General features: G+C 43.6%; 2 protein-coding genes across 5 annotated transcripts; one reads left to right on the plus strand and one right to left on the minus strand.

Annotated features, from left to right (window-relative positions):
* Nucleotides 1–27: 27 nt before the first annotated feature.
* QTRT2 (queuine tRNA-ribosyltransferase accessory subunit 2) lies at nucleotides 28–12,873 on the minus strand. 2 transcript variants are annotated; one of them, XM_085326045.1, is made up of 8 exons: nucleotides 12,678–12,873; nucleotides 11,694–11,749; nucleotides 11,029–11,105; nucleotides 8,293–8,502; nucleotides 7,137–7,336; nucleotides 3,928–4,079; nucleotides 2,306–2,423; nucleotides 28–1,361 (listed from the first exon to the last, which is right to left on the minus strand). In XM_085326045.1, the coding sequence occupies exons 1-8, from the start codon at nucleotides 12,710–12,712 to the stop codon at nucleotides 1,100–1,102; spliced, it is 1,110 nt and encodes a 369-aa protein (XP_085182171.1). In that variant the 5' UTR covers nucleotides 12,713–12,873; the 3' UTR covers nucleotides 28–1,099. The 2 variants fall into 2 exon arrangements, with proteins under 2 accessions (XP_085182171.1, XP_085182170.1); XM_085326044.1 differs by lacking the exon at nucleotides 12,678–12,873 and adding an exon at nucleotides 12,378–12,604.
* Nucleotides 12,708–26,304, plus strand: CCDC191 (coiled-coil domain containing 191). Of its 3 annotated transcripts, XM_085326041.1 has the most exons (12): nucleotides 12,708–12,865; nucleotides 13,188–13,226; nucleotides 14,048–14,189; nucleotides 16,416–16,547; nucleotides 17,083–17,261; nucleotides 17,769–17,992; nucleotides 18,830–18,986; nucleotides 21,246–21,436; nucleotides 22,209–22,458; nucleotides 23,377–23,852; nucleotides 24,378–24,472; nucleotides 26,110–26,304. In XM_085326041.1, the coding sequence occupies exons 1-12, from the start codon at nucleotides 12,797–12,799 to the stop codon at nucleotides 26,220–26,222; spliced, it is 2,067 nt and encodes a 688-aa protein (XP_085182167.1). In that variant the 5' UTR covers nucleotides 12,708–12,796; the 3' UTR covers nucleotides 26,223–26,304. The 3 variants fall into 3 exon arrangements, with proteins under 3 accessions (XP_085182167.1, XP_085182169.1, XP_085182168.1); XM_085326043.1 differs by lacking the exon at nucleotides 24,378–24,472; XM_085326042.1 differs by lacking the exon at nucleotides 13,188–13,226 and having other exon boundaries at nucleotides 26,110–26,303.
* Nucleotides 26,305–26,582: the final 278 nt, after the last annotated feature.

The raw sequence follows: 26,582 nt of genomic DNA on the forward strand, positions 1-26,582 counted from the left end.
CATCTCTGTCACACCTTGAGGAACCAATTTAATGAATAAAAAAATTTTATTATTGCTTTGTAACATAAGACAAATAAATTCATGATTCTAATGAAAGAGACATAAAACAACTGGATAAAAGGAATGTGACATAACTGAGCAATATTTTAAAATAAGGAGGCACAAGAATTTTCTTCTAAATGCCTTTTCCTATGATTTCCACAGCTCTATCTCACACGAACATTTGCATGGTCTGCTATGACAAACCAGTGCTAGAGCAGTTGGAAAGAACAGTATATTAGTTATCAATCACACACTAGTGTGGGATTGAAATCTTAGTCCATAAAGGTGGAAGGGTACAGAGTCAGAAAACAACAAAAACAAATACCCTCTACAGCAGGACATGGATCAAGCATTTTCTCTTCTTTCCAGCTCTAATGCTGCAGACTAGGCCTCTGTAAGGCAAGGCCAGGCTGAGATGGAGGGCTTATACCTGTCCCAGAGAACAATCCACACTGCAGGCAGTGTTGAGAGAGAAATGCACATGCAGTCCTACATGCATCTGAATAAAACAGCACTTCCATTCAGTTCTCTTCAAGGACACTGATGCTGGCAATGGCCATAAGCAGAAATGTGTTAGACCGAGGCAGGATCTCTCATCAAGGAGTTGCATGATGTAGAGAGCCATGTCACCCCAATTTTCTACAAAAAAATAACCCGTAATACCCTTTGAATCTGGAATGAGAATACCAAACAGTTGCTGAGCTTCCCATCAGGCAGCTGGATTCATTTTAAATATATGCCCTGCTTCTTCCTCAATCCCACGTTTAGTAATTCTATTCTTCCACCCCAAAACCCACCAGTGAGGAACTGAAAATAAAACTATCTATACTGGTCTTGTGAGCTGTTCAGCTCCTCCATATCCCCAGAATGCATCAAGCCAATTAACTGAAAGGGACGCTTGAATAAGATCTCCTTTCCCTCCAGGGAGGGAGGTCTTTAACTGTCTAGCAGTCCCAGGTGACCCTGCTGGCAGTGCAGTTTACAGTCTCACTGCATAAGGATGAAACCTGCAACCTTCCCCCTGTGGCAGGTTCTCCTTCTCACCATCTTCTCTGAATCACTGGCCTGGTTTTGCATTTGCTGGGCCTTGGAGTGCCTGCCCGAAGATCAGCTTTTTCAGTTGATCCAGTTTATTGTCTCGTAGGGCATCTCGAATGGCACTGAAAAAGCTGAAGTAGTGCTGAAAGTTGTGCATCATGAGCAGGACGCCAGCTAACAGCTCATTGGTCACAAGGAGATGATGGACATAGGCTCGAGTATGCCTCTGACAACAGTAACAGGTGCATCCTTCCAGCAAGGGACCAAAATCATCCTGGTATCTATGGAGGAAGTAGCATTGGATAACAAAGGTAAGAAGATACATTTAAGCACTAAAGAACATSCACAGTTACTATGTAGCCTTTGCAGGGACCTCAGCCCCAAAGCCCTGAGGGCCTGAGTCCCATTGCTGTAAGACGTATTGATATCCAACCTCTGTGCCAGTGTCATGAAGGACTCAAATAGCAGGCAGGACATCACTATGGCAACAAGAAGCCACACAAGTCAGGAGATAACTTTGACCACAACACAGCTAACAGAGGAGTCTTATCTGTGCTTTCCCTGACAGAAAAGCTGCAGCATGAGACTCACCTCACCAGATATGGAGGTCTATGGAGGAAGAATCCAACAGAAACAAGGATTTGCTGATTCCACTCCTCAGAACAACTTGTTTCTGTATGCAGTATTCCCCTCCACCACAAGCCGCACTGTTTTCACAGAGCGGGGAGAGGTGGAAAGACAAGTGGTAAAGTAGGCCAAGGTTTTTGTCAGGTATCTAGAAACTGAAGGTAGCTCACTCAGCATATGCTCGAACTGAGACAGAAAGCGTCCCCTACTATTGTTTAAAAAGATCTAGTGTCTTCAGATGACTCAACTTAGATCAGAGATGCAGAAGAACAAGATGATCCTCAGACAGCCTTTGCTCGACTTCTGTCTTTCAGCTGAAACATACTTTATAACTGCTGCTAGAGTGTTCAGAAAAATCCCTGGCTTTAGGTTGGGCAAATATTGGTGCTTTCATTCATACACTATTGCCTGTTATCAAGCTAGAACACTTGCCCAGCACTTTCTGTTCAACGTCCAGAAATATTTTCTTCAATGCTTGTATGTTTTGCAAATCTCCTATCCAGCTACTGACCACATGCAATCAAACACAGAGGACAAAACCCTCAAAACCCTCATATTTAGTGATACAGCTGCAGATATCCTTCTCAAACTCACATACCTTTTGTCCTTCAGAAATATCTCAAATGGTGTCATTTCTGAGTCAGCTCTGGAGATTTCATCCTGGTCTTTTTCAGCATTGTTTTTCTCTGGGTCTTGGACCCCATTCTGTTTTAAAACTGTTTAAAAATAAAAAGCCTTTTATCAGCAGGCAGCAATGGAAGAGAAAGGTTAGAAATCCAACACCAGATATTTCTGCTACTCTCTTGCCAGATTAAAAAAAAAAAAAAAAAAAAACTCTTGGCACAAGTTTCCATCTCCTTCCCATACAAACCAACTGTTTTCATTTAATCATCATAGATTAAGTTGAGACAAATACAGTTTTAGATTATCAAAATGGAAAGAGACAAGGGGAAAGTGATCTACTAAACCTAACGTAGAGTTAGAACTGAAATAGCAGAACAACTTTTTGCTGCTCTACTGAGCTGAATTCTTAATATCAAAAATATTTCCAACCTGAACCTCACGCTGAATAGAATGCAATCACCTGAACAAATTGATTTTCTTGAGATTTTGTTAGAACAGACAGGCAACTCATCCATATTCAATCATTCTACTTCACATGCTGTCATCAAGCAGAGATTTGGATTTTTCTTTTTGAACAGCTGGAATCAAGAGGCTGGTAGCACTGATGAAAAAGATTCCACATAAGCCTTTTCATCAGTGTACCTTAAATTTAAAAAATCATCCCAAAGTTTTGCAAGTTTGCATTTTTTAGGCTTATTCTTAAGTAGGAGATACCTCTGGAAACATCAATATTATTACTGTTTGCACAACCCTTGTTTACTGAGTGTTACACAGACACAGAACAAAGACTGTCCCAATCTCAGAATCCTAGAGTTTTAAGAGTAAGGTGTGAGAAGGTAAAAAAAAAAAAAAAAAAAAAAAAAAAAAAAAAAAAAAAAAAAAAAAAAAAAAAGAAAAGAAAAAAAAAAGAAAGAAAGAACACCAAAAACCCCACAGCACAAAGAAACAGGATATTCTGTTCTGTTCAGTTGGCTTTGAGTTATCCAAACATGAAAAGGCGCTAGGTTCTACCCAGGAGAAAAAACAAACACCTTATCTTCATTGTGATATTAACTGATAAACACAAGGACAAGAGGAAAGCTGTCCGAAGAAATAGGATCCCTAACTTTAGTCAGTTAGAAAGGAGAAGGAATTTCAAAAAAATGTTATTAAAAAAAACCACAGATTCAAACAAATCTAGAGACCATGTATCATAGTTTCCCCACTTAAATAGGTCCAGCTTTCACTGCTAAAGGTAACATAAGATTTGCCAGTGGTGTCAAACAGTCCTACTGAGAGTTGATAAATACAGTTAAGCCTATAAAGACCTCTGTTAAACAGGTGTTCGAGAAATACTTCAGGACATTTTGGCTAATCAGAAATTCAGATCCCAGACTGATGCCTCAAGTTCTCTTCAGATTTCCCCTCAAAACATGCAGCCTTCAAAACCAACATTTGACAGAGGTATTCCATTTTTTCCCAGCTGTTACTGCACTTACTTCAAGGACAGAACTCAACAGCATGAGATTCTTCTAAAGCATAAACTATGCTTAGCACAGTGCCAGATGATACAGCCAGGATGATAACGAGCACTGAAAAGACCAGCAAGAAGCTTACCTGCTGCTTCAGGATTGGGATGGTAGTCATAGCTGAAAGATAAGGCACAGCCTCGCTCTGTCACCTGGAAGGGAAAGAAGCTCTCAAAAATGTCCACTCCTCTTTCAATGCACTCGAGCACCTCATCTGGTTTGCCTATACCATGGATGATTCTGCAAGAGAAGCAGAAAACGGTATATTTAGAATATTCTCAGCAGAAGCAAGCAGGCATCTCAAGATATGTCCAGCATATGTAGTTTAATCCAAGAGCTGCTAAACAAAAGGCAGTTAGATACAACAGTCATCACTCAATCTTGTGCACTTCCATTTCCACACCACCAGCATACCTAGTATACAGCAATTGGCTCCCCCCCGCCCCCATCTCCTACTTGAAAGATAGCACTAATCCCTCATTTACCAAGGAAAACCTCATTGTGTTCATTATATTTTAAGTGATTTAGTTTATTTTACACTCATATAAATGTATTTAAGTACAAGATTTACCTAACACTTACACCTAAGAACGGATACTTTCCACAGTTATGTTTTCTGCCTGTGGTAACTATCAGTTTCTGGGTACACAGACTCCTTTGCTTGGTAGCTGTTAGGAGACAGTCTAAAAGACTTATCAGGAGCAGCAGTAGATGGCTGGCCAAAGACACAAGTGCTTCAGGTGACAACCACATCACACAGCACTTGGAAGACTGCCTGGAGGAGGACTATTAATGAGAAACACCTTTGRAAAAGGAAAAACTTCCTTGCTTTGTTTCATCCTTCCTCTCTCCATGTTACCTGCTTAAATGCACCCTTTCATTCTCATTGATCCCTTTATTCTCCAAATAATGTCCCCAATTCTCCAAAAGAAATGATTTACCCAATAGGTTGGGCTGTAACACCTTCTGGGACATAGCATTAAGAGCCAGGAAGAGCCCAGCTGGATTGCCATCAGTTAAATGTCTCTTAACAGAGATCCTGCTGTTAGCCAAATTTAGCTGGCAGCTTCCCTGAGGGTGGGTGAAGCAGAAGAGAATACAGCAGCACCCGCTCTCCCGCAGGTGCATGGCTGTGCTGAAAGCAATAAAAGCTAATGTAGGGCAATGATCTAAACAGATAATTAGCAAAATACACAGGGGCTGATAAATGAAGTCACAAGGTGCCATTTTTAGTCACTTTTCTAAGTACTCCAATTAAATTGATGAGCACAGAATATGAATGGGAGAAGATTTACGGCACAAGTTTCTCATGTTTCATGCTCCCACAACAGGAACAGAATGATACTCAACAGAGTAGCTGTGCATATGTGATCAAAATCCTGAGTAAAACTTATCTTTGTATAAGTAAGGACAAAGATTTGATCTTGCAAATGTTTTGCTGCTATTGAAAAGGAAAATACTTTTTACCACAAAATTTCAGTATTTTTAGAGATCTGAAAGGACCCTAAAGATTACTTTTACAAGATCATTTCATCACCACGCAGAAAACAGTCATTTCTTCAGTGAAATACATTAAGTTTTTGTCTTCTATAGATTTCCGTATTGGAGTAGAACATAGSTGCAAAATAGCTTCTCCAGCCAAAACTGCAAGGGTGATTTATGAAAGCAGGATTTTCTGAAATTTGCATAAGATTCGTACAAGACCCCCTAAGGCTAACCAGCTTTCTTCTTAGAGAGAGGTCAGCAGCACTTGTCTTAACCAGAGAAGCAAACTATTTGATAGAAGAAGCAGATGCACTGGTAGCTACTAAGGTTAGCTGAGCAGATTGTACTCTAATGCTCCCAGGGGACCTTTTTAAAGTAGCTCAGTCAGACAGGATACAACAACACAGCAAACCTCCTAATTGTCAGGAAAATTCAAACTCTAGGCACCAGTAAGGATGAACAAACTGCAACATCACACACATGCTTTGGAATTTAATTTCCTTTGGAATACCATTCAGAGCAGTGCTCAGCTAGCAGAGGGCAGCACAGCTACAGAAAGACAAATGAGTCCGAGTCAGCCCCTTCAGGAGATGAAAAGAAAAGCATCCGTCCAAGAGCAGTAGTAACAAAGGCAGTGAGAGCAATCCAGAACACCAAAAAAGCCAAGTTCAACCCAATGCTAGCAATTCCCCCACCTCTGAACCACTAGGTGTCACAMGGTGTTATTAACACACATTTTTTGGAAGTCTTCAGTTACTGTCAGCCATTTTTAAGAGTCAAAATACGCTGTTCCTACTGTCCAGGCTCTGATATGGATCAGACAGGCACAAACCACTATTCAGAATAGACCACAAGCCCCATGTTATGCCAATCTAACCAGAGAATAGTTATTATTGCCTGAAGAAGACTGAGGGGGGATCTTATCAATGTGTATAAGTACCTGAAGGGAGGGTGTCAAGAGGATGGGGCAGAACTCTTTTCAGTTGTCCCGTGTGACAGGGCAAGAGGAAATGGGCACAAATTGRACSAYAGKAAGTTCTGTCTGAACRTGAGGGGGRAATTTCTTCACTAGGAGAGTGACGGAGCACTGGCACAGGTTGCCCAGAGAGCTGGTGGAGTCTCCTTCTCTGGAGATCTTCAAGGCCCGCCTGGATGCAGCCCTGTCTAACGTGTTCTAGGTGACCCTGCTTGAGCAGGGGTGTTGGACTAGATGATCTCCAGAGGTCCCTTCCAACCTTACCGATTCTATGATTATTTTGGGTGAGGCTGTACCAACGCTGAAAATTCAGGGGCTCAGTGCCTCACCAGATCAGATTGGCTGCCATGTGACCATGTAAGCACTCACCGATTCTGTCTGCACTGCTCTCTGCTTTCCTTCAGTTCAGACTGGAGAGTTGGAATGATAGTTTTTCTACAGAAAAAAAGAGGTTCCCTGTAGAATGGTGTGATAGTATTTTTAAGCTGAACTTAAAGTAAACCATGGCCTTAGAGGTCTAATGCGAACAGCCCAGACGCATCCTGCCTATAATTCCACCTAAAGAAAATAAATATTTGAATTCAATCTCGATTATTCCCCAAACATGGGGAATATTCGGATCTATGCTGTGAGCACAGCTCASTGACAGTTACAGCTAAAAGTTGCAACGAGGGTTGAAGTCTGCAGCCTGAAATGGCAGGGGGTATGCAGCCCGGCACTCTTACGGTGCTGTGCAAGAGAAGGACTATTTCCTACAATGATACTGCATAGCAGCCTGCAGACTCTCCTCACTGCAGGATGGAGGGGCTTCTTGGGATGTCACCCATACAACTTACCTTGGTTTATCCTCTGGCAGCTCTGCTGTGACAGAAGCTATCAGCTTCAACTTGGTCTCCTTGGCCATGGCACGTCCCTGGAAGCCATCTAGCAGAAAGCCACCCACAGGTCGCTTGGCAGTCTCCCTGGCTGATCTGAGCCTCTCTTCCAAGATATCTCCACCTTCAATTGCCCCAATCATTATACTTCCTTGTAGTTCCTGGTCCAGGAGAAAGCTACAAATGTTAGAGAATGTTCTGCCAAACACATCCAAGGCATCTCCTCACAGCCCTGCTACTTAAACCCTACTTTCCAAGGAAAGTCTCAAAGCTATGGTGTTTCACCCTAAGTGGGATGAGCCCCCACACAACACTGGTGAAGTCCAGGTGTAACGCAGAGATGGCATTAAGAGAGACCAGATTCTGCTCCTAACTCTGACACTAAATCACTGAGGATTTTGTGTTGTTCTTTCCACCTCCCTACAGGCAATAACTACAGATCGTCTTTGTACGCTGCTTTTTGTAGACACCCCTAAGCACTACAGGAACACAAGGTGTCTAAGTTTGATACAAGGCAAGTTCTGTTACCCTGGCTGCCAGACACCATGGCTCACAATGAATTGCTTTTCAAGGGATACAAATATCAGCTCCTGTCACACTCTCTCCTTGCCACTACAGACCCAGATAGGTTCCCTTTCATCAAAAGCAAGGGACATCTCAGACCTGCTGAAGGAAAGAAAGAACAGTACTAGCAAATCCCAGCAAGTCCTCCCTCACCTGGCACTGGGGGTCTTCAGAGCAAATCAAAGCTCTAAAGGGGCTAGAACATGAGTTGTCTCAATCTGAATGAGAAAAATCCTACTTTAGCCAGGTATGTGGCATGAAGGTAAGTAGAAAATGTCCACTTGAGTCCAAAAGCAGAATAAAATAAAAAGAGTTCCCCACAACTGGTAGATAAAGGTGTCCTGGAGCTGGAGACAAGTTATAAGATAAGAAAATGGTAGAAAAAAAACCATTGTACTACCGATCATGCCCCCTCCAAGACTGTCAACTGTACATTCCCTGATAACGTGTAACAAGATTTCCTACTAAATGACATCCTTGGACTGGCCTAGGGTGTAACACAGACCAAAAAGCAGCTGCCTTGTAGCTCCCGTAGATATTTTTGGGACCTTACCGGTGATTTCTCCAGCAACTGAAGGCATATATCCAGGAAGGAAAGAGACCTATCCACAGACTTCTTGGCCCTTTTCCTACCAACTTCCCCAGAAATGGTGTCTCCATCAGAGATGCACTGAAACCAGTCTGGCTTGATGGCACGTTGTATATCCATGAATTTAGAAGCTGTCACTTCCATGCGCCCTGAATTCCCCCACAGGGACACTGTCTGTCAAGGAAGAACAGGGATGAAGGTTTGTGGCAAAGGTTAACAGACCTTGAGGGTCAAAGGAGAGGAGGGGTCTGGTAAAATAGCAGATACTGGAACAACACTTTGTAGATAAGCTCTCCAGGAGCATGGCTGAGATCATCAGGTGCCCCGACACATGGAAAGAAAGGAGATCAGTGGCTGCGTTGGGATTTCTGGGATGTTCTTTGATGAAACCATCATACACATCTCCTTCTCCCTTTTTTCCTATAGGCATCTTGCCTTTCACACACAATGACCACTTAAGGGTGTTAGAGAGTCAGAGATAGAGCAGCTGGCCTATCATCATCCAAATTAGCAGCACAAGTAATAAACAAATAAATAAAGATTTAATTCCTCTCAAACCTGTATTATCACTCTATGAATGGCCACAAATGTTGCAACAGGAAATACAGCTTACTAGTATTCTGTATGCGCTATAGAAATTCTGGCTACAGAAATGCCAGAAGAAACGAACTAATTCCTCTTCTGAGTAGTGAATTCTCACAATTCATATGAATATATAAGTATGTATACTTAGAGCACAGAAAAACATTACACGATTTAATCTTAGCACTCAGCGGTATTTTAGATCTCAAATCCAATCACCCAAGAAAGGACTAAAATACTACATGGAAAAGAAAGACACAGCCTTGAAATCCAACAAGCTAAGAAATGGCAGGTATTCTTTAGGATTGTAATAAAATTAAGTCTCCTCACTGGCTTTCCACGCTGTGCGCATGCATGGATCCCATCTTCCATCATTACCCCCACAAAAGAYTTCAGAGCAAGACAAAAGCAATGGTGCTGAGTGGTTAAGTTAGATGAACATATCTGGACTAGCAAATTAATTCACTTACATTCAACTACTGGAGCTCCTGCAACTATGCAAGAAGCTACCATGTTTCATCCTATTCTGTGGAATCTCTAATTACCTTGTGTGTGCAGCTTGGCAGCTCCTTCTGTTGCAATATTGTTAGTCTTGTAACACTGTGGGGCTCAATATTTAAAGGAGCATTCAAGCAGGTTCAAGTCTGGGCTCAAATCATTCAGAAGTTAGTTCTTTTTGTCTGCAACTCCATTAGTGATTTTTTTTAAATTTGGGAAAGGTTTTCAACCAACAAAAAAGTATTGTGGGGACTTTTTTGTAGGGTGAGAGTTTAAATGAAGTCTTCTACCACACACCAGAGATGAGATTAAGCAGCACAGGTCTCATGCATACAATTCACAAAGAAAATCTGATCAGCTGGTGCAAAAAATATGAATGAAGCAATTATTTTTTGTCTGGTCTCCAGAGAAAACAGAAGGATTGTGCAATTACACTCTGTGTCTGTCCATCCATCTTCCCTGATTATTTTTGGCCCTCAGTGGCCAGTTTTAGCTAAATTAGAGTGAAACAGAGACAGACAGACAGAAAGACAAAGTATTTAAAATAATTACATTTCCGTAAGTTTCCCATAAAAAGTAGCAATCCCAAAGAGGAGAGACACCCAAAAATGCTGTTCTGCAGTAGCAAGCTGATCAGTCAGTATCTGCTGCCACTTAGATAATGAAGGTGTCAAGGAGCAGCAGGAGAAGGTAAGAAGAGAAAAAGTCAGAGCTATTAGAGGCCTGACACAAAGCCTAATGAAGTCTGATTATCTACATTCTTCTCTCCAGTGGAAATCCTGYTTTCAGTAAGTAAAACAGACATGCCACTAAAGCCCTAGATAGCCTAGAGAAAGAGAGCTTTATACCATGGTTATTTAAGTCCAGCCTGTGTCATACAGAGCACAGCCTTCTATCCAATTGCTTTCAAAATTCTTTAAGTACATGTCAGCACAGACCCAGTTGCAGAAGGACAACTTGCTGGCCTTGCAACTTGGCAACAAAAGTCCTCACCAACTTCAAGAAAAGCAGAATCAAGCCTGCAACATCTAGGCTTAGATCAACATCAGCATCCTATAGCTGCATAGTGGTGAAAMAAGTGGCAGGTAATTCCTTTCTTGCTAAGGGACAGACTGCGCAGGGAACGCATATGCCTGTGGGAGAGAACTGGCAAAGGTCTGTAAAACTACCTGCTTCCTGCAGAAATGTTACATGCTTCCTCTTTGTGGATCTCTAACAGATTGTAAACACAGACATGTAGGATTTCCAGTTTATTGCCTATCAGTGTAATCACTGTTGAGCTTGTTCAACATATAACCCAAGACATACACATTTCCTCTTACTACCGTATATTAACCACAACAACATGAAAGCCTAGGGCTCCCATTCCTATCCGAATYGCCACTTAGCCGTTCAGGAACCCAGGGAACAGATTGCCAAGTAAGAAAACATCCAACTTCATCAAGCTGGAGCTATAAGCACGTAATTGGCATTTCTCTTTGTGTAGAGAATTATTCTTCTACATGCACGAAAATCATCTTGTGGCAGTCTCAGCACATCCACACAGWTTAGTGAGACAGACTGGAAGTCTTCTTATGGGAACTTAAAGTGGACTCTTTCAAGTCTTTACAATGACTATACCTTGTTAGTGTTGTAGCCAGAGGGACAGGGAGTAACTGGATCTTGGAGGGAGCAGTACAGCACTGTGTCCGGCATACCTGGGAACAAAGAGAAAGACTAATGTTGCTCATTTGAGCTCCCAGCAACAAAGACAGACTTTTGCCYCAGCTTAATTTGACTGCAAAAAGGAGAGGGCAACAATGGGACAAACCATAAAATAATATCCTTTGGTTCTACAAGCTACACAGGTCCTTCGAGATCTTATTTATGGTTCTGCTTGAGTAATGCTCCTCCCAATATAATTTACCAGACGCAATAGCCGATTCACTTGACCAATCAACTGATACACTGGGAAAATCTGACATCTGACAGTCTAAACTGAGGAAAAGTCTCAAGCCAAAGATTTTAAAGAAAGGATATAACATAGTGAGAGAACATATCAGCTACAGAAATGTATCACCCTTGCTAGATTAGAGGTTTCAAATGTCATACAGTATGTCTCAACGCCATGCAGCCTTCCTTTCAAGAATAGCCACTGCAATTGTTAAAGCCTCTGAGAAGTTCCAGGCAAAAAGGATTTTCAAATCACTTTGAACAAATAAACTGTCCCAACCCAGTCACAGCTTCTTGAAAGTTGAACGTCCTGTGTATCTCCTTGGAAACATATGCAAACACACATACACTACCTATAAATTTTGCAGCTCCTTCTTTATATTCTTCCAGGACCTCGTGAAGTTCTGCCCTGCATCCAGACATAGAAACACGTTATCTAAGCAAACAGTTATCAAGAAAAAGAGGTGCCTGCGTAACCACAGCTTCCCTTTCTTTACTTACATATTGCCTGAATTTGGATTGGGCTAGGTGCCAAGAGTTATCATCTAGCTACCAGGCAGTGAAGCAAGCACCTAGCACAACTAAACAGCAGAAGCTCAGAGATGAAGAATCACAGCTTACAAACTGGGATGATAACAATTCTGTGGCAAGACAGCAAGTTTTTACCCAGAGCCCTGCTGGAGAACATCAGGCCGTAAGGCACCTTCTCCACCGGACCTTCGGGATGACGTTACTGATGCGCATCGCCCAGCAGCTACACGAGGCGGGGAGGGGGGACGTTTCTAGCAAGCTTTATGACCTTAGCTTCTCCTTGCAGCTTCCCCTCCGCCAATTTTAAGGCCGCCAGCCTTCTACAGAGCTCCCCATTCGGACGGAGAGCCGGAAAGAAGAGGCGCAACTGTTCAGAGGGCTTGGGTCCAAAGGCGCTGGGGGATTCCGCCGCCCCCTTGGCCCTGCCCCCGTCCCCTCCCGAACCACCGCCCCGGCGGCCCCCGGAGGCGCGGGGGCGGCGGGCAGCGCTGCCCCGCGGTACTCACAGCGCGGGCAGGGTGAGCTGCGCCACGGCGGGCACGCCGCGCACGGCCCGCAGCGTGTCGCGGGTGAGGTGGGGCGCCGAGCCGGTGCGCGTGTAGAGCAGGCAGCCCGGCAGCGCCAGCGCCGCGCCGCCGCCCCGGCCCAGGCCCGCCAGCGCGCCCAGCCGCCCGCCGCCCGCCCCGCGCAGCTCCACCCGCATCGCCGCCCGCTCCGCCGCCGGCCACGCGCCGCCGCCGCCGCCAGGCCCTTCCCGCGGCCCGTACCGGCGCCCACGCGCGCCGCAGCCGCCCCAATCAGCTCACGCCACATCATCGGTGTGCGACGGCGGCGTCGCCATGGTGAAGCGGCCCGCGGCGCAGCGGACTGTGGGCCCGGCGGCGCCGCAGCGCCGAGGCGGCTCCTGGCGGTGCCGAGCGCTGCCATGGCCTTCTCGGGATACCGGCCGGAGCTGTTCCGCTGGCGGCGCCTCACGGCCGAGGCCGGAACGACGGTAACGGTGCGGGGGGGAGGGAGAGGGGGAAAGAGAGGGGAAGGGAAGGAACGGCCGGCGGCGGCGGCGCCCAATCGGGCCCGGCCGTTGGGGGTGCCAGGGGCGCCCCGCCGGGCACCGTCCAATGACGGGGCGCCAGCGCCGGGCGGGGCCCGGGGCGGTGTCCCGCGGTTGGCGCATGCGCCTGGCGGCGCCGCGGGACGTTTCGGGGAGAGGCGCGCGGTGCGCGGCGGTCGGGGCATCGGGGCCTGATGCTGTGCTTCAGAAAGGAGACGAGTGCTCGAAACGCCTTTATTTATTATTTTTTTAACCTTATTTCCAGCCAAAGTTTGACTCTGACAATGTGGAGCACTGGATCAAGGTGACGTAATTTTCACRGTGATTTACCCAGGAGTAAGATATCCTGTTGTTATGCACGTAACTTATGGGTAAAAGGTAAAACTTGCTGTTGACCAGTGCTGCAGATGATGTGTAAGTGAGAGACTTACCCCAGAGTGCTTTCTCCTGAATTTGTTATGATCTAAAATCAAGGAGAAAGAATTCAGTTGCGATCTTCCATTTGTATTGCCTCCACGAGTACCTTCAGCACCTATATACCTACCATATGGGACCTACCATATATACCATATATTCCTCACTCAGCCTGCTAGATTTCTGTGGCAGCAGCTTGCTCTGGTTCCTCCTATCACCAAGGGGAGAAGTTCTGCAGAAGTTTGGCCTATCTGAGGTACAAGTGTTACATGTTAAAATACAGTGACAAGCCAGGACCATTTACCTCACAGAAAGATGAATATGGGACAGAAAATTGTTCAGACTTTGTTTGCACCCTGGCCAGATGATTGTGACAAGGTGTTGATACCAGTTGTCATAGTTGGTGGCTGCWGGGGACTAACTCAGCAAGTCTCCATTCATCCCACAGGGGCTGTCTGTTCACGTTCTCCCAACGTGTTCTTTGATCACTGTGATTGGCACTAATTGCCAAATGGATGCTTATTACTTAAACATTTCTAAGTCAAATTTCTCCAGTCAATCAAGAGCAATAGCAGAAATGTATTTCCAAAGAATGATATGTTTTGGGTTATATTTCCCTTGATGTTTGGTTGAGGAGAAACCTGGATATAGGAAGTTTGAAAATGAATGCACATTACTCCTTAGAAATGTTTTCCTTTCTTTAATTTAAAGAGAGTGGAGCAAGCCTCTGAATATGCAGTCTCTGAAGCTTTTTCCTTTCAAAAGCCAAGTTATCTACAAGGGTTTTGTGGTCCTGTGATGAATCTGGAAAGCATGGAGCAGCTGCAAGATCATGATGAGGCCTATGAGGAAGGTGAGCATAAGTATTGCTTGCCACAAGGTGCTTGAAGGAACTCTTCTTGATCCACCTTTATGGTTCTGGTCTGAACAGGTTATTATAAAGCTTGAGACCAAAAGAAACTGTTTATAGTATAGTAGACTGGAACGTTTCATCTAWCAGAAACAGGCATAAGAAGAACCAATTGCTGGAGTTCAAGGTAGATTTTAGTTAGATTACCAAAGAGAAGGATGAACTCTTTCTCCTGGGGATTTCAAGTCAAGACAAGGATAAAAACTGCATTTTGGGGATAAACTGTAAGATCAAATAAAAGTTACTAGGCTTGAATAAACAGGATGAAATTGYGTGATGTATTTTTGACAGCAGGTCAGAATGTGGAAAATAGAACAACCCTCAGTAACTTTCACATCTGTGACTTATTGTGTGTTTTTGCTTTGATTCCCCCACAAAATTTTCCTCATTAAGTAAATAAGCCCTTTGTAATGTCTGCAGCCACAAGTGCTTTACTACGATCTAACAATAAAACTGGCTTGTAAACAGTGGAGATATGATCCCCTATCAATGCTGGAAGTACATCTGCAGTGTAAAAAAYTGTTAAAAGATAGGATTTTAAAAACTATGAATTAACTGTTCTTTTAAGACTCAAAAGTAAGCCTTTCAGAAGAGATGAAATCTGTCAAGAACATCCATTCAAATACAGGAAGTCAGCTTTTTCACTTGTAGTCATCCAAGGTTCATCTAACAGCACAGAGTACGCCCACTTGCTTACACTGCACTATCTGAATGCATTATACACTGTGGCTCAAAAGGAGTCAGCTCTCTATCACTGGCAGAAAAGTTTTACTTGTTTTCCTTGTGTTTTTTTATTATTTCTTTTTGCCCTTCTGTGCTAGTATTTCCCCCTTTACAGCTACCAGTCCCTCGGGAATTTTTGGCAAAGAAAGGTACCAATAAGACATATTAAAACTTACGTACTCTAGTTACGAGGCGCTCACATTCCGCAGTCAAAAAATTACCCCCTTTCCCCATGTGATAAGCWATTTTTCTTTCTTCTTTATCTTATCAGATATATTTCCTTGTTCCTGAACTGGCCTGAGAGATTATAAAAGAGAAGAAAAGTGATTTGAAGAGCACTAAACATTGGTTTTATGTTCTTTTTTTAAAAAAAGAAACACACACACTCCTTTTTAAGGGGCTTTAAAAAGCCTCATTGTTCATTTTGATTTTATTGCCTTAGAAGATCAGGAGATATTCCTTAGAAGTATCTTCATTTTGTGGTTGGACTGGATATCTGGAGCAGATGCTTTTAACTAAAGGCTCTGTACGTTTACAGGGGTGACTTGCTCTGTAGTGACTGACAAGCTCTCTGTTCTCTGCCCAGTCTTGTTGCATAGTCAGCCCAGCTTCCCACGGGACAGCTCCCGACACCTTGCAGTTTACAGCCCTGTGCTCTGCTTCAGGAACAGCTTGACCAYTTTGTACAGAGGCTGGGCAGTGGGTTGGGGCAGCAGCCATGTCAGCCATCCTGGCTCTTGAGTAGAGCTCTGAAAGAGGAATGTTTACATTTATCCACGGAAGGAATTTATACCAGCTTGTTTGTCAGGCATTTGAATTCACTGAGAGTAGCAAATGTACCATGGGTGCATTCCTGTGTTTACAGTTTTAATTTTGTCCCTACTTAAGCTTGCCACTTGATTAACTTTACTTTAGACATGTTGGTTGCTATTGCAGTGGCTGTGCTTGCAAAAGTTAAACTGTACAAGTCAAGCAACCATTTGTTCAAACAGTGATTCCTGTTGTATTTAATGTATAGCAGCTTCAGTCGTACATGTGGAAAACTTCTAAGTATCTGCAAGTGCAAAGGTCAAACATTTGAAAGCTATCTGAGTTACGAATTACCTCATATATATTCTCTCTCCTTGATAAGTATTATTTTAATCACACAAGTGATCTAAATGTCCCGAGAATGTTGTAGGAAAAATGGTGTGAAGAAGAATTCATTTTTCCTATATGACAGGGAAGAAATTTGCCACCTTCTCTTCCTGTTTTTCAATAGATCAAGAATATGAAAACAGAATTATTAGTCTTATTCAGTTTTCTGTTGCAGATTAGCTTTTAGTCATTTTAGACAGTCTTCTCAGTTGTGTCATCTAACTATCTCAGGGACAGAGTCTTGCTAGTTTAAACTTACCCATATATTTTTAAAACAAGTAAAGTCATCAGTCTCTTTCCTCATGGTAGCTCAAGAGCTGCTCAGGAACTGGATAAAGTCCAAACTACAACTGGAGTTGACAAGTGATGGAGAAGAGGAAGTTGGCTCTGTCCTCCTGGAAGAGCCTTCTGCAGTCTTTCTCAAGTACCAGCGGTTTGATGGTGAGAGCACAACAAAACAACTTATGGCTCACTTTCTGAGGATGTGCTGGGGGAGGGAGCCTGGCCTTATGGCTGGTCRGACTGAGTGGTACGAGTCATTCTGTGGCCAGGACAGTGGGTTCGGTAGGATCAAGATTAGAGGCAAAATATTTTTTCTTTCCAGCTTTTACATCAGCTTGCTGTAGGACTGCATAAATGCACTTCATAAACATTTGATGCCTCGCTATGTAAAAGAGATTTTATTTCATTTGCTCTTGGGGATTTTTGCCTGTCAAATTTATGCAGCGGCTTGAGATGCTTAGAATCAAGGCAATAAAAATGGGCAAAATGTTGTTATTGCTCCAGCATGTTCAAAGGGAGACTGATAAAGGGTCTATGGGAATAAATGGAATGCAGTCAATATATCTCCTTTCATCAGAAATGCATTCACAGTCTCTAAAAGTGATCTCTCTAATTATATTAGGCTTTGTGATCTGCAGAAGAGAGGTATATTAATTTCAGACTGGTTTGAGATGATCTGCATTCCTCATTTCAGACTTGTGCAGCTATCTGGAACACGAACTGGAAAGTTCTTCTGTGCAAGAATACCTGCAGCATCTTTTGCAGAGTAAAGTGGTAGACTGCGGGATAGTGGAAGACCTGAGAATTGAAGATACCAAGAAAAAACAAAAACCTGCAGATCCACGAATAACCATGGAGCTCAGACACAAGCAGGTGTGTAGGCAAGGCAGCAGAGTTAAAAGGAATAAGATGTAGAACTATAGGATTAGAGGAAGTACTCAGTGATAGGTCCTCAGTATTCTCTCCTAACCTGCAGTGATCCCTGACTCAGAGGCAAATAAGCAAGGATATTCCTTGGAGATTTAGCAGAAATGTTACTTGTTTCCACGTGCTTATGGAAAGCCATTTGCAGCAGCTTGCACTGTCAGCTTTCATTACATCTATTCAGATTTTCCCCTTTTTCTGGAGACAGACAGGAAAAGCCACTGCAGCCCTCAGTTCTGTGTTTGCTCTTATCAAGTGATGCTGGTTTAATCCCACCCTCTTGAATAGAGTTCTGTGCTCGTCTGAGAGCAGAATCAATCCAGGCAATGCCACTTRTAAGTAGGGTTGCTTGCCTCATGTAAAAGGTGGATTGTGACCCATTCTGACAGTTTACAGTGAACCTGAAATACTTCAGCTTTTGATGGCTTTGACTTTTGCTGATTTCTTCCTTCCCAGGTGAAAGAAAATCGAATGAAGTATCAGAAGGCACTGGAGCTTCAGAGACAAGAAAAGGCCCTTAAAAAATCAGTCTTGTTTGAGGCCAAGCAGCAAGCACAGGAGGAAGACAGAAGGAAGGCACTGAAGGCCAAGCAGGAGGAAAATGCAATCCAGAGGGAGATGGTGAAGCTGCGAAAGGAAATGGCTGAGAAGAGGCACATCATGGCAGAAGCATGGAGAATGTAAGACAGCAATGGATCCRTTCTCCATTGCTTCATCACATATAAAAAACTTCTCTTATCAGTTTCTGTGGCTAAATGCAAGAGGAGTGGTGGTCCCAAAGGAAACATGTTATGTTGCTGTGTTTCCAAACACTTTTGAAATCTTTCATTGCTTTGTTACCAACTTTAAAGGCAGAGTTTAGCAGGACAATGGTTAAAATTGCTGTTAGCTTCCCCTCAGCCATGACCAGTAGGCACACTGAATCACAAAGCAGTGTCTGCATTGCTGCACACTCTCCCCATCAAATCTGTGACCATAATCAACMTTGTTAGTGTACAAAATGGCATAAAACCAGTAGCCTTAAAAAAGTAAGTAAATGAAATGCTGGCTTGCCTGGAATGTGTTARAAGTCTAGCACTTAAAATAGGCTTCCTCTCCTGAGAGAGGAAAAAAAAAGAGAGAATCCTTGGCTGAGACTCCTGTAGAGACAGGATCTTTGTTTCTGCTGAGTTTGACAGAAAAACTCTTGAGTTTTTCTGCTGAGAGATGACCTGTAGGGATGCCATTTATTTACYTGGGCAGCCCTGGGATCCTGAATCTTCTTGTACAAGGGCTTTYCTGAAATCTCGCTATTTTCTTCCTGCTGCTGTATTTTAGATATGCCTCCAGACTGCACRTAATGACTGGAACCCCAAATCATGACAAGGGCTCTTCTCTGAGAAGGCTGAGTTAAATAATTAGCATCTTTCAAAGCTGTGCAGGTCATTCTCTTAGAATTGGCCAAAAAGGGGGAGAGCGCTGTGCTATGGTGTTTTCCTCATTGTCTGTGTTAGATCTTGATGTTCTCCACCTTCTAGGGAAAGGAAAAGACAAGAGAAAAGTCAGAAGCTGTCAATGCAGGAGGTATTTGTTACTGTGCCACTGCTGCTGGACCTGAAGAAAGAAGAGCAAGGAGAGGAAAAACAGAGAAAGGTTCAGGAGCTGCTGAGTAGGATTCAGACCGATAACCAGAAAGTGAGCATCACCTCTTATCTGAGGCTCTGAGCTACCTCTTTCAGCTAGTGTTTGCAGAATTGAAGTAAAAAGTCCTCATTATCAGGATATTTTTACTTCTTCCAAACTCTTCCCCTGATATCAGGAAAGTAAAGGAGCAGGGGAAGAACTATGTTGTGAGATTGGGAGCAAGAAGTCCTGAGCCTCCGTCCCCAGGGTGTCTGTGCCTCAGTGTCCCCATGTGGATGTTTCACTAAGAACTGTGGAAAAGATGTGGCTCCCGGAACAGTTGTGAGCACAAAGGCTTCTGTGATAAGTAAATAAGCTGATGAACAGAGGAAGCCTTGGAACCATTTGCTTGCCCTTGAGGGAAAGAAGTAAAARGGGTGAAAGAGCACAGAAGGGCCTACAGAGTCTCTATTCTGTCCATGGGAAGATTTTCTTCCTGCAGGTCTTGTAGAAGACATTTTAGAGATTGCCTTGCAGGCCTTGCAGGAGCAGGGAAAGGAAAGAGGAAAAGAAGTGGTGAGGTCTGGACTAAGTTTTGTGATGGATTTCCAAGAGTAGCAGCCTGCTGTCTTATCCACAGTAATGGGTTCCTGGAAGATCCCTTCCCACAGGGTGCAGGGGAGACAGTGATACTGCAACAGCTCTTCTTAGGCAAACAAACAAATTTTAATAATTCCTAATAGAAAGCTAGGAAGCCGTAACTTTTGCCCTCGTTATTGACCYAGAGCTGTCCTCTTACTCCACTAGTTCTGAAAAATAGCACAGGAATGATGCTTTGAAGGGATATAAAAACACAGGTCTCCTGGCATCCTGAACCTACATACTCATTTGTTACTGAGAGATTACATTTGGAGAGCTGGTTTTGTGAAAAAAAAAAMCCTATAGCAAGTGGCTTCATTGGTTGATAAGTTAAAAGGGGTGCTTCCTGTCTGAAGTCAACTATACTTTCTCTTTTACCAAGATAGATACTTAAATGTAGGAATTTTCCATATTTTCCTTTATACTTCTCAATATCATCATCATGAGAGTTTACAAAGGAAGAGAGACTATCCCGCCCTCTAAGACCAAGACCAGCACTGGGTTAAACATCTAGTTGAATCARATACCTGCAATTAAAGAGAGATCTTTTTGTACTGAATTATCTTATATGAGCAGGCTCAGCAAAGGGAATAAATTTCCCATTGTGCAGATATGAATGCTACTACATAATGTTTTTAATTAATAGAGCAGTCACCATCATTAATGTCTACTTATGTACATCTAGAATGTTTTATGCAGAAGAATCCCATAGCTTTTATGCTGGTTCTCCCCAGAGCTCAATTCATCTACCTGTGTACTGGATTTGAGCTTGGCTGCTGTTTAGCAGTACACAGTCTCTCTCTCCAGCACAGTCTAAGCTAAGGAGATAAGCATAAATGAAACCACATAGCAATTTATGGCTGGCATAATGTGAGAGAAACCACAGCTTAGCTGAGCTAAGCAATAATGACGCTTTGATTATTTTCTTAAAGCAGAAAGAAGTAGCAAATACATTGACATTTTGTCCTTCTCATAAGTCTTCATTTGGAGGTTTCCGCAACCGAGAGAAATGCARTTAATACAAGGCATTATGACAAAAGGGAAACAGCTGAATCCTGTGAGTTGACCCACTTGGAGGATCAAAATGAACAGTGTCTGCAGTGACAGGGCTAGAATTATGGGGAAGATTAGATAGCAAATTGCTGTTCTGTACAATATAAATAACTCCCAGAGGCAATAGGTCTAATTACATGATGAGGGAATGCTTTGGCTTCCTGCTGAAAAAAGGGTGAGCTTAGGTCATGCCATAAATTAGTGCTAGGAAGTGTCTTGATTTTGTCTAAGTCGCAAAAARAACAGTGAGTGCTCCATGGAGATACTTGAGAAGTATTCTCCACAGAAGCATGCTTACCTGTACAATCTTAGACATTTTCTAGATTTTGAGACATTTCTCCTGTTTCTAGATACGCTGTTCCSATATCCCTCACCTACTTTATTCTTTTACGCTTGGTGAACTGAGTTTCATTCAAAAGCAGAATCCTGTGATATTGTCTTTCTAGTCTCTTTCTGCTTTTCATAGAAGTCCTGTACCAGCTGCACTATTTCTTTACTCTCAAGGGTACTTGTGGAAAGCATGGATGTTAAAAAGAATCTCATAAAAGAAAGACAGATAAGGGGAAGGGTGTAGAGGATCAGCATTTGTGTGATGGATTATAACTTGCTCATTAGTTTTTATCAAACTCTCCCATGCAGTGCCTGCAACGACATTTCTCTGCTTGGTTCAAACTCATTCTGGAACACAGAATTAAAATGGGAAAAGCTAGAGCCTTTGCTGACTGGAAATGCCAACTGAAGGCCCTGCAAGCCTGGAGAAACTATAACTGGGCCCAGAAAGTGGAACGGGAGACACAGCAATTAGAAGTTCATCTCCAAGATCAAAACAGGTAGTGACTGTACACTGTGGAATTCTTCTTCCTGCAGCAGACCTTAGACAGTGCAGTCCTCAGAAGGATGCGAAAGGGGCTTGCCAGCTAACCAGCAGGAGGAAAACTGTAGCTTTTTGAGAAAATTGCTACATTGCCTGCAGTCTGCCAAAGACATTTTGGTACAGATGAAAGAAYAGAGATAAACCAGAGTTTGAGTACCTTCCAGCAAATCTGAATTGCRCTCTAAGTATCTTTCCTGGAATGTCTTATCCTGACTTGCTCTGGACCCCAGAGAATATAAGGATCCATACTTATTCTTAATGAGTATCATTGCTGCTTATTTCAGTAGCATTATAGTAGAGATCATTTTGACCAGTGCCTTTCATCAGGGACTCTGTTGGATGAATTCTCCAACAACGGGAGAAAATTCTGTTCTTGCAGGTGTGTGGGAGGCTCTGTGGGGAGGCACTATCCCTTCCCCCATGCAGCTGGCAAGGGAATAGAATATCCCTTTGACAACTGTCCTGCAGCCCAAAGATGACACAGGAAAATACAAAATGTGAAGTAGGGGAACTTACTTCAAAGTAATGGGCATCTTCTCTGCCCTCCCCCTCCTTCTTGCAGAAACACTGTACAGCTTTGGAGGGCCTTCAGACTGAAGCAACAGAAAGACTCAGAAAGTTATGGGGCCTCATGGCATGGCCCAGGCTGCTGTACTCGGTGTGATTGTTTCAGGCAGGCCTGGACAGGAGCCTCACTCCTATCATAATGCAAGTGCTTTCTGATTCAGGAAAAAACAACTGTCTGTGGAGCATAACCAGCGGCGGCTTTTGCACCCTTGCTTTCTGGCATGGCAGCGCTGGAGCCAAGGAGAGGCAGAAAAACGAGAGCTGCAAATCAAGAGAGGGGAGACAAAGAAAAAGATGGCACAACTGCTGGAGGCAGTGTCACTGGGAAAGGATTGCCAGGATGAGCCACCAGAGGTTGGCAAGACTGGGACAGCTAAAATGAGTCAGAATCAACCTTTGCAGCAAGATAAGGTAAATCTTTTCCCAGTAGTTTTCTCTATTGGGATCCCTGTTCTCACTGGTTAGATCAACACACTCCAAATGAAGTGCTTTGGTGTGCTCAGAGAGAGAATTACCCCAGAGGGAGACTTCTTGCCCAGGATGAGCCCCAAATACCCACCTGCAACTGTTCATGAGGGAAGTCTAAAGACTGGAGGTAAGCATGAAGGATGATAGATGAGTTCTAAAATAAACTCTCCTGCTGACAAAGAAAACCCTTCATGTACTTTGAGCTGCAATGAAATTCCCACCCCCAGATCACTTTTGCTGAGAGATTACAGTTATGTATTTGATACCTGCCTAGACTGAGAAAGAATAACACTTGACTGCATGACAAGAGATTCTGTCAAGCCAGTGCAGTCCTCTGGCTTTTAAGTGTGGGGAAAAAAAGCTGTTCCTAGATGTTTCACAGTAATGCACATCACAAGGAAGTAGGAGAATCAGAAGTTGCTTCCTTAAATTGGTATTTTTCATTTTTAACAACTACTTTTTCCTTTATTTTAATCCAAGTGCTTAGTAGGGACAACTCAGTCCAAAATGGTATATGCTAACCCTTGAGAGATGAGGGTAACACCTGAGAAATAAGTTGTCCTGAGCTGCTCTCCCTAACAAAATAGCCAGGACATATTCCTGCCAGAGCTTCCTTCCTCCCAAGGAAATCCTGAGATGGCACACAGCTCCTTAACAGTTCTTTCCCGCATCCTCCCTTGCTGTGCATAACTGGGCCCCCTGCCTTGCCTAGTGACTGGAGGAAGAGTGCATAGCTGAGATAATCCTACTTCTCAGGCATCTCACTAAAGTTTCGTTAAAGAAACACTCCTTGTGTAGCAAAGACAGAAAAGGGCTTGGTTTTAATCACTACGAAGTCTTTCTCTTTTCTTTTTTTCCCAGTCAACTGAAACCTGCTTCATACAAGAAGACCCTGACCATGCCAGAGACCACTCCTGTTGGGATGCTTCTTATGCACCTCATCCTCATTCCTACAGAAAACCCAAGTTTGCCTGGCAGATTACCCGAAAACATGCAACCCTGAGTGCCCAGGATCGGGCTGTGTGCAGGAATCAAATAGCCACTGTCCCGCAGCAGTTTCAGGCACCTAGCCCAAAGACTGCCCTTGCTTATGGTAGTTGTTTTGAGCACCGTCATGCCTTCCAGCAACAACTGATTGAGAAGCAGAGGCGGCAGCTTCAGGAACAGCAAGAGCTGATCCTTGAACTGCAGGAAAATCAGAGACTGAACAGAGCTAAAGAAGAAGCAGCACGAGCCACAGCTGTCACGCTAGCACTTAACAACCCTGTCTCACAAACCAGGGAAAAAAGCCTGAAGAGGAGGAAGCAGTTCAAGTGCAAGAATGTAATCCCTGTGAGGTACAAGCCCTTGGTAAAGCAGACTGAGTTAGTCATAATCATTCCTACTCAAGTTGAGCCAGAATTTGTGGGGGAAGCTCCCATGAATACCTCAGTCATATTAGTGGTACTGACTGTTGCACTTGCCTGTGGTTTAGTCTCAAGGGTAATATCAGCCTGGCCACAGTTCTCCATTCTTCTCCCTTATTTTTCAGTGGCTTGGTACCATGTGAAGCATAAAGGATCCACTTAGAAATAGCAACACTGGAGTGTTACACATAGGAGTGGCAGAGATTTATATAATTAGGAGAAACAAGAGAGTGTCATCCTCAGTACTGCAGAAAATACAAAAGACCTAGATCCTCCCTCTAGAGGATGCATCATCAGTCCCATTACAGACAGAGAAAAGGTGTATTGGGACCCAGTAAYGAAACTGCACAGCTGAGAATAGAAACTACAAAGCTTGTTTCTTAATCATAGGGAGTAGGTATGAGACATCATTTGACTGCATTCATTGATGAGTTTCATTAATCTTTCCTTTTGCAGCCCACCTGTTTCTAATGGGCCAGAAAACACAATGGCAGTGACCCAAAGCAGGAGGCCCTCCAGCCAACTGACCTCAGCTCATCCCATACTGAAAGGTATCACTCTAGGTAGCAAAGACCATTCCAGACCACTGTCCTCAATAGCTTGTCTGAAAACTCTCTTTCTTGGCCTCAGCCTTCCTGGATGATAACAGTACACAAGTAAAACTCTCCACTTTTTTCACAGCCTGACCAGAGCTGTGAGTGAGAGCTGTTTTCATGCACAAGCTAAGCACTTAGAAAACCAAGGGCACTGTAAGCCCCCCAGGTCCATGATCAGTATGCTGTGGCAGTGGTTACTCTCAACACTTGTGATAGTCTTATCACACCAGAGACAGAGAGAAGCTCTGTATAGGGCTTTTTACTGTCAGTCTTACTCCCTTCATTGCACATCCAAATAACTGGACCAGCCAAATGGTCATTTTTACCCAAGTTAGACAGAGGTATTGAGATTTCAAAGRAAATTTAGTGCCTACCCCAGGTTTTGTGAGACAACAGTAGCTAGGCTGGGGAAGGAGCTCCAAGTCCCTGCCTTCTGTGAGTTATCCCCCCCCCCCTTCTCTGGCCATCCTGGAGCAGCATACAAACATTAAACATGCAGCACTGCTTTTTTTTTTTTTTCCCCTCCATGTAGTAAAGTAGAATCAGGTTCTGCTATATCCCTGAGTCATGTTCTTCCATATCAACCTAGGGGTGGTTGCAGTCTGCTTGAAATGCAATCTGGAATGTGATCATGGTAACGTTTCAACAGTTTTGGGATCACCAAAGGCTTTTTGGCCATGATGGCTGGGCATTAATAGCTGTCTTCCATTAACTGAAAGTGTTCAGCTCCCACACTGCCTAACCCGAGCCATCCATCACTTTGACTTGTCTGGACTCAATATAGCTTGGGGACAATAAGAATTTTTTCAAATCTTTGAAGTGCTTTTGTTTGGATATCCCAGTGAATAAGTTATCACTGAATGACTTTCCCTTGGCAGAGGATCCTGGGAGAGGCAAGAAAAGAACTTAAAGAAACTTACTGGTCAAAAGACTGGAATGCTCCCTGATTATCTGTTGCACCAGCCTGTGCTTCATTTGGAACTTCAGGGCAAGTGAGGACGGGTTCTGAGCTCCACTGTATGTTCTGTGAGGTCATGTCAGGACCATAACACCTTTGCTGATAGCCAGCAATACTGCTGCATTGCAGCTTACCTCACAAAAAAAGTGTTAAGAAGCAATAGTTTCTCACTAATGAAACCAAGTGCTTGTGTGTCACTGCAGCAGGGATGTTTTTTGTCATGATGTGCCTCTGTAAATAAGCAATGGAAACTTACTGGAGGTCTTGGAGACCTCACTGGAGTTGGTGTTAAATCAGATGCCAGAAGCCTCAGCATTCAGATAGGGAAGGCAAGGATAAAGAGCTCTGGAAACAGCTCATTTCTTAATCCAGCCTCATGGCTGTGACTGTCAATGAGGGAGGGGAGAGTGAATCTAAGTGGGGCAGTCCTAGGTCTTTATGAGTATTTCTGTGTTCATGGCACTGCCGGCCATAAGAGGTGGCAGAAACCRAGGCCTTTAGCGCTGGCCTCTCTAGGCGAACAGGGGCATGGCAAGGGAGAAAAGGTGTCATCCTTCCTGTCCATCAAACTTCTGCCATTATCCTATAGTGCATTTCCACTAAGCCTTACATCCTCTTGTTTCTGTTTTTCTAGCTATGGAGGAGAGAGCAATTCAGCGGGCAGAACGGAGGAGGAAACTGGAAGAGGCCAAACAACAGAGAGAAGAGGAAAAACTGGTAAGGAAAGGAAAGTGGAAAATGAAATAACCTCACATATTCCAATTGGAAGAAATGCTGTTTAAACCCCATAGAATCAGGGGCTGGGAAAAGGCCTTTTATAAAAAAAATTAGGATTCTTATGTCTTGTGAGAAAGCAGATGTCCAGCACACATTAAAATAAGCCCTGAAGTTATTCCTGCATTTGCATACAGTGATCCCACGAGTCTTGCCATATCACAGGCTTATGTTCATTTCCCTCCCATTGCAACTCTAGAAGTAGACTCCCTTACCATCCACCGTGTCCACTACCTCTTTTGCACCTACCTCCTGACTGTGACCGTCTTTTCCAAGGATGGGAAGAGTGAAAGAGCAGGCAAACATGATCCACTTGATTGGACTTGGTAAATG

The sequence above is a fragment of the Rhea americana genome, unplaced genomic scaffold (genome assembly GCF_003343005.1).
Source record: "Rhea americana isolate MKP2758 unplaced genomic scaffold, rheAme1 scaffold_126, whole genome shotgun sequence".
NCBI classification, from domain to species: domain Eukaryota; kingdom Metazoa; phylum Chordata; class Aves; order Rheiformes; family Rheidae; genus Rhea; species Rhea americana.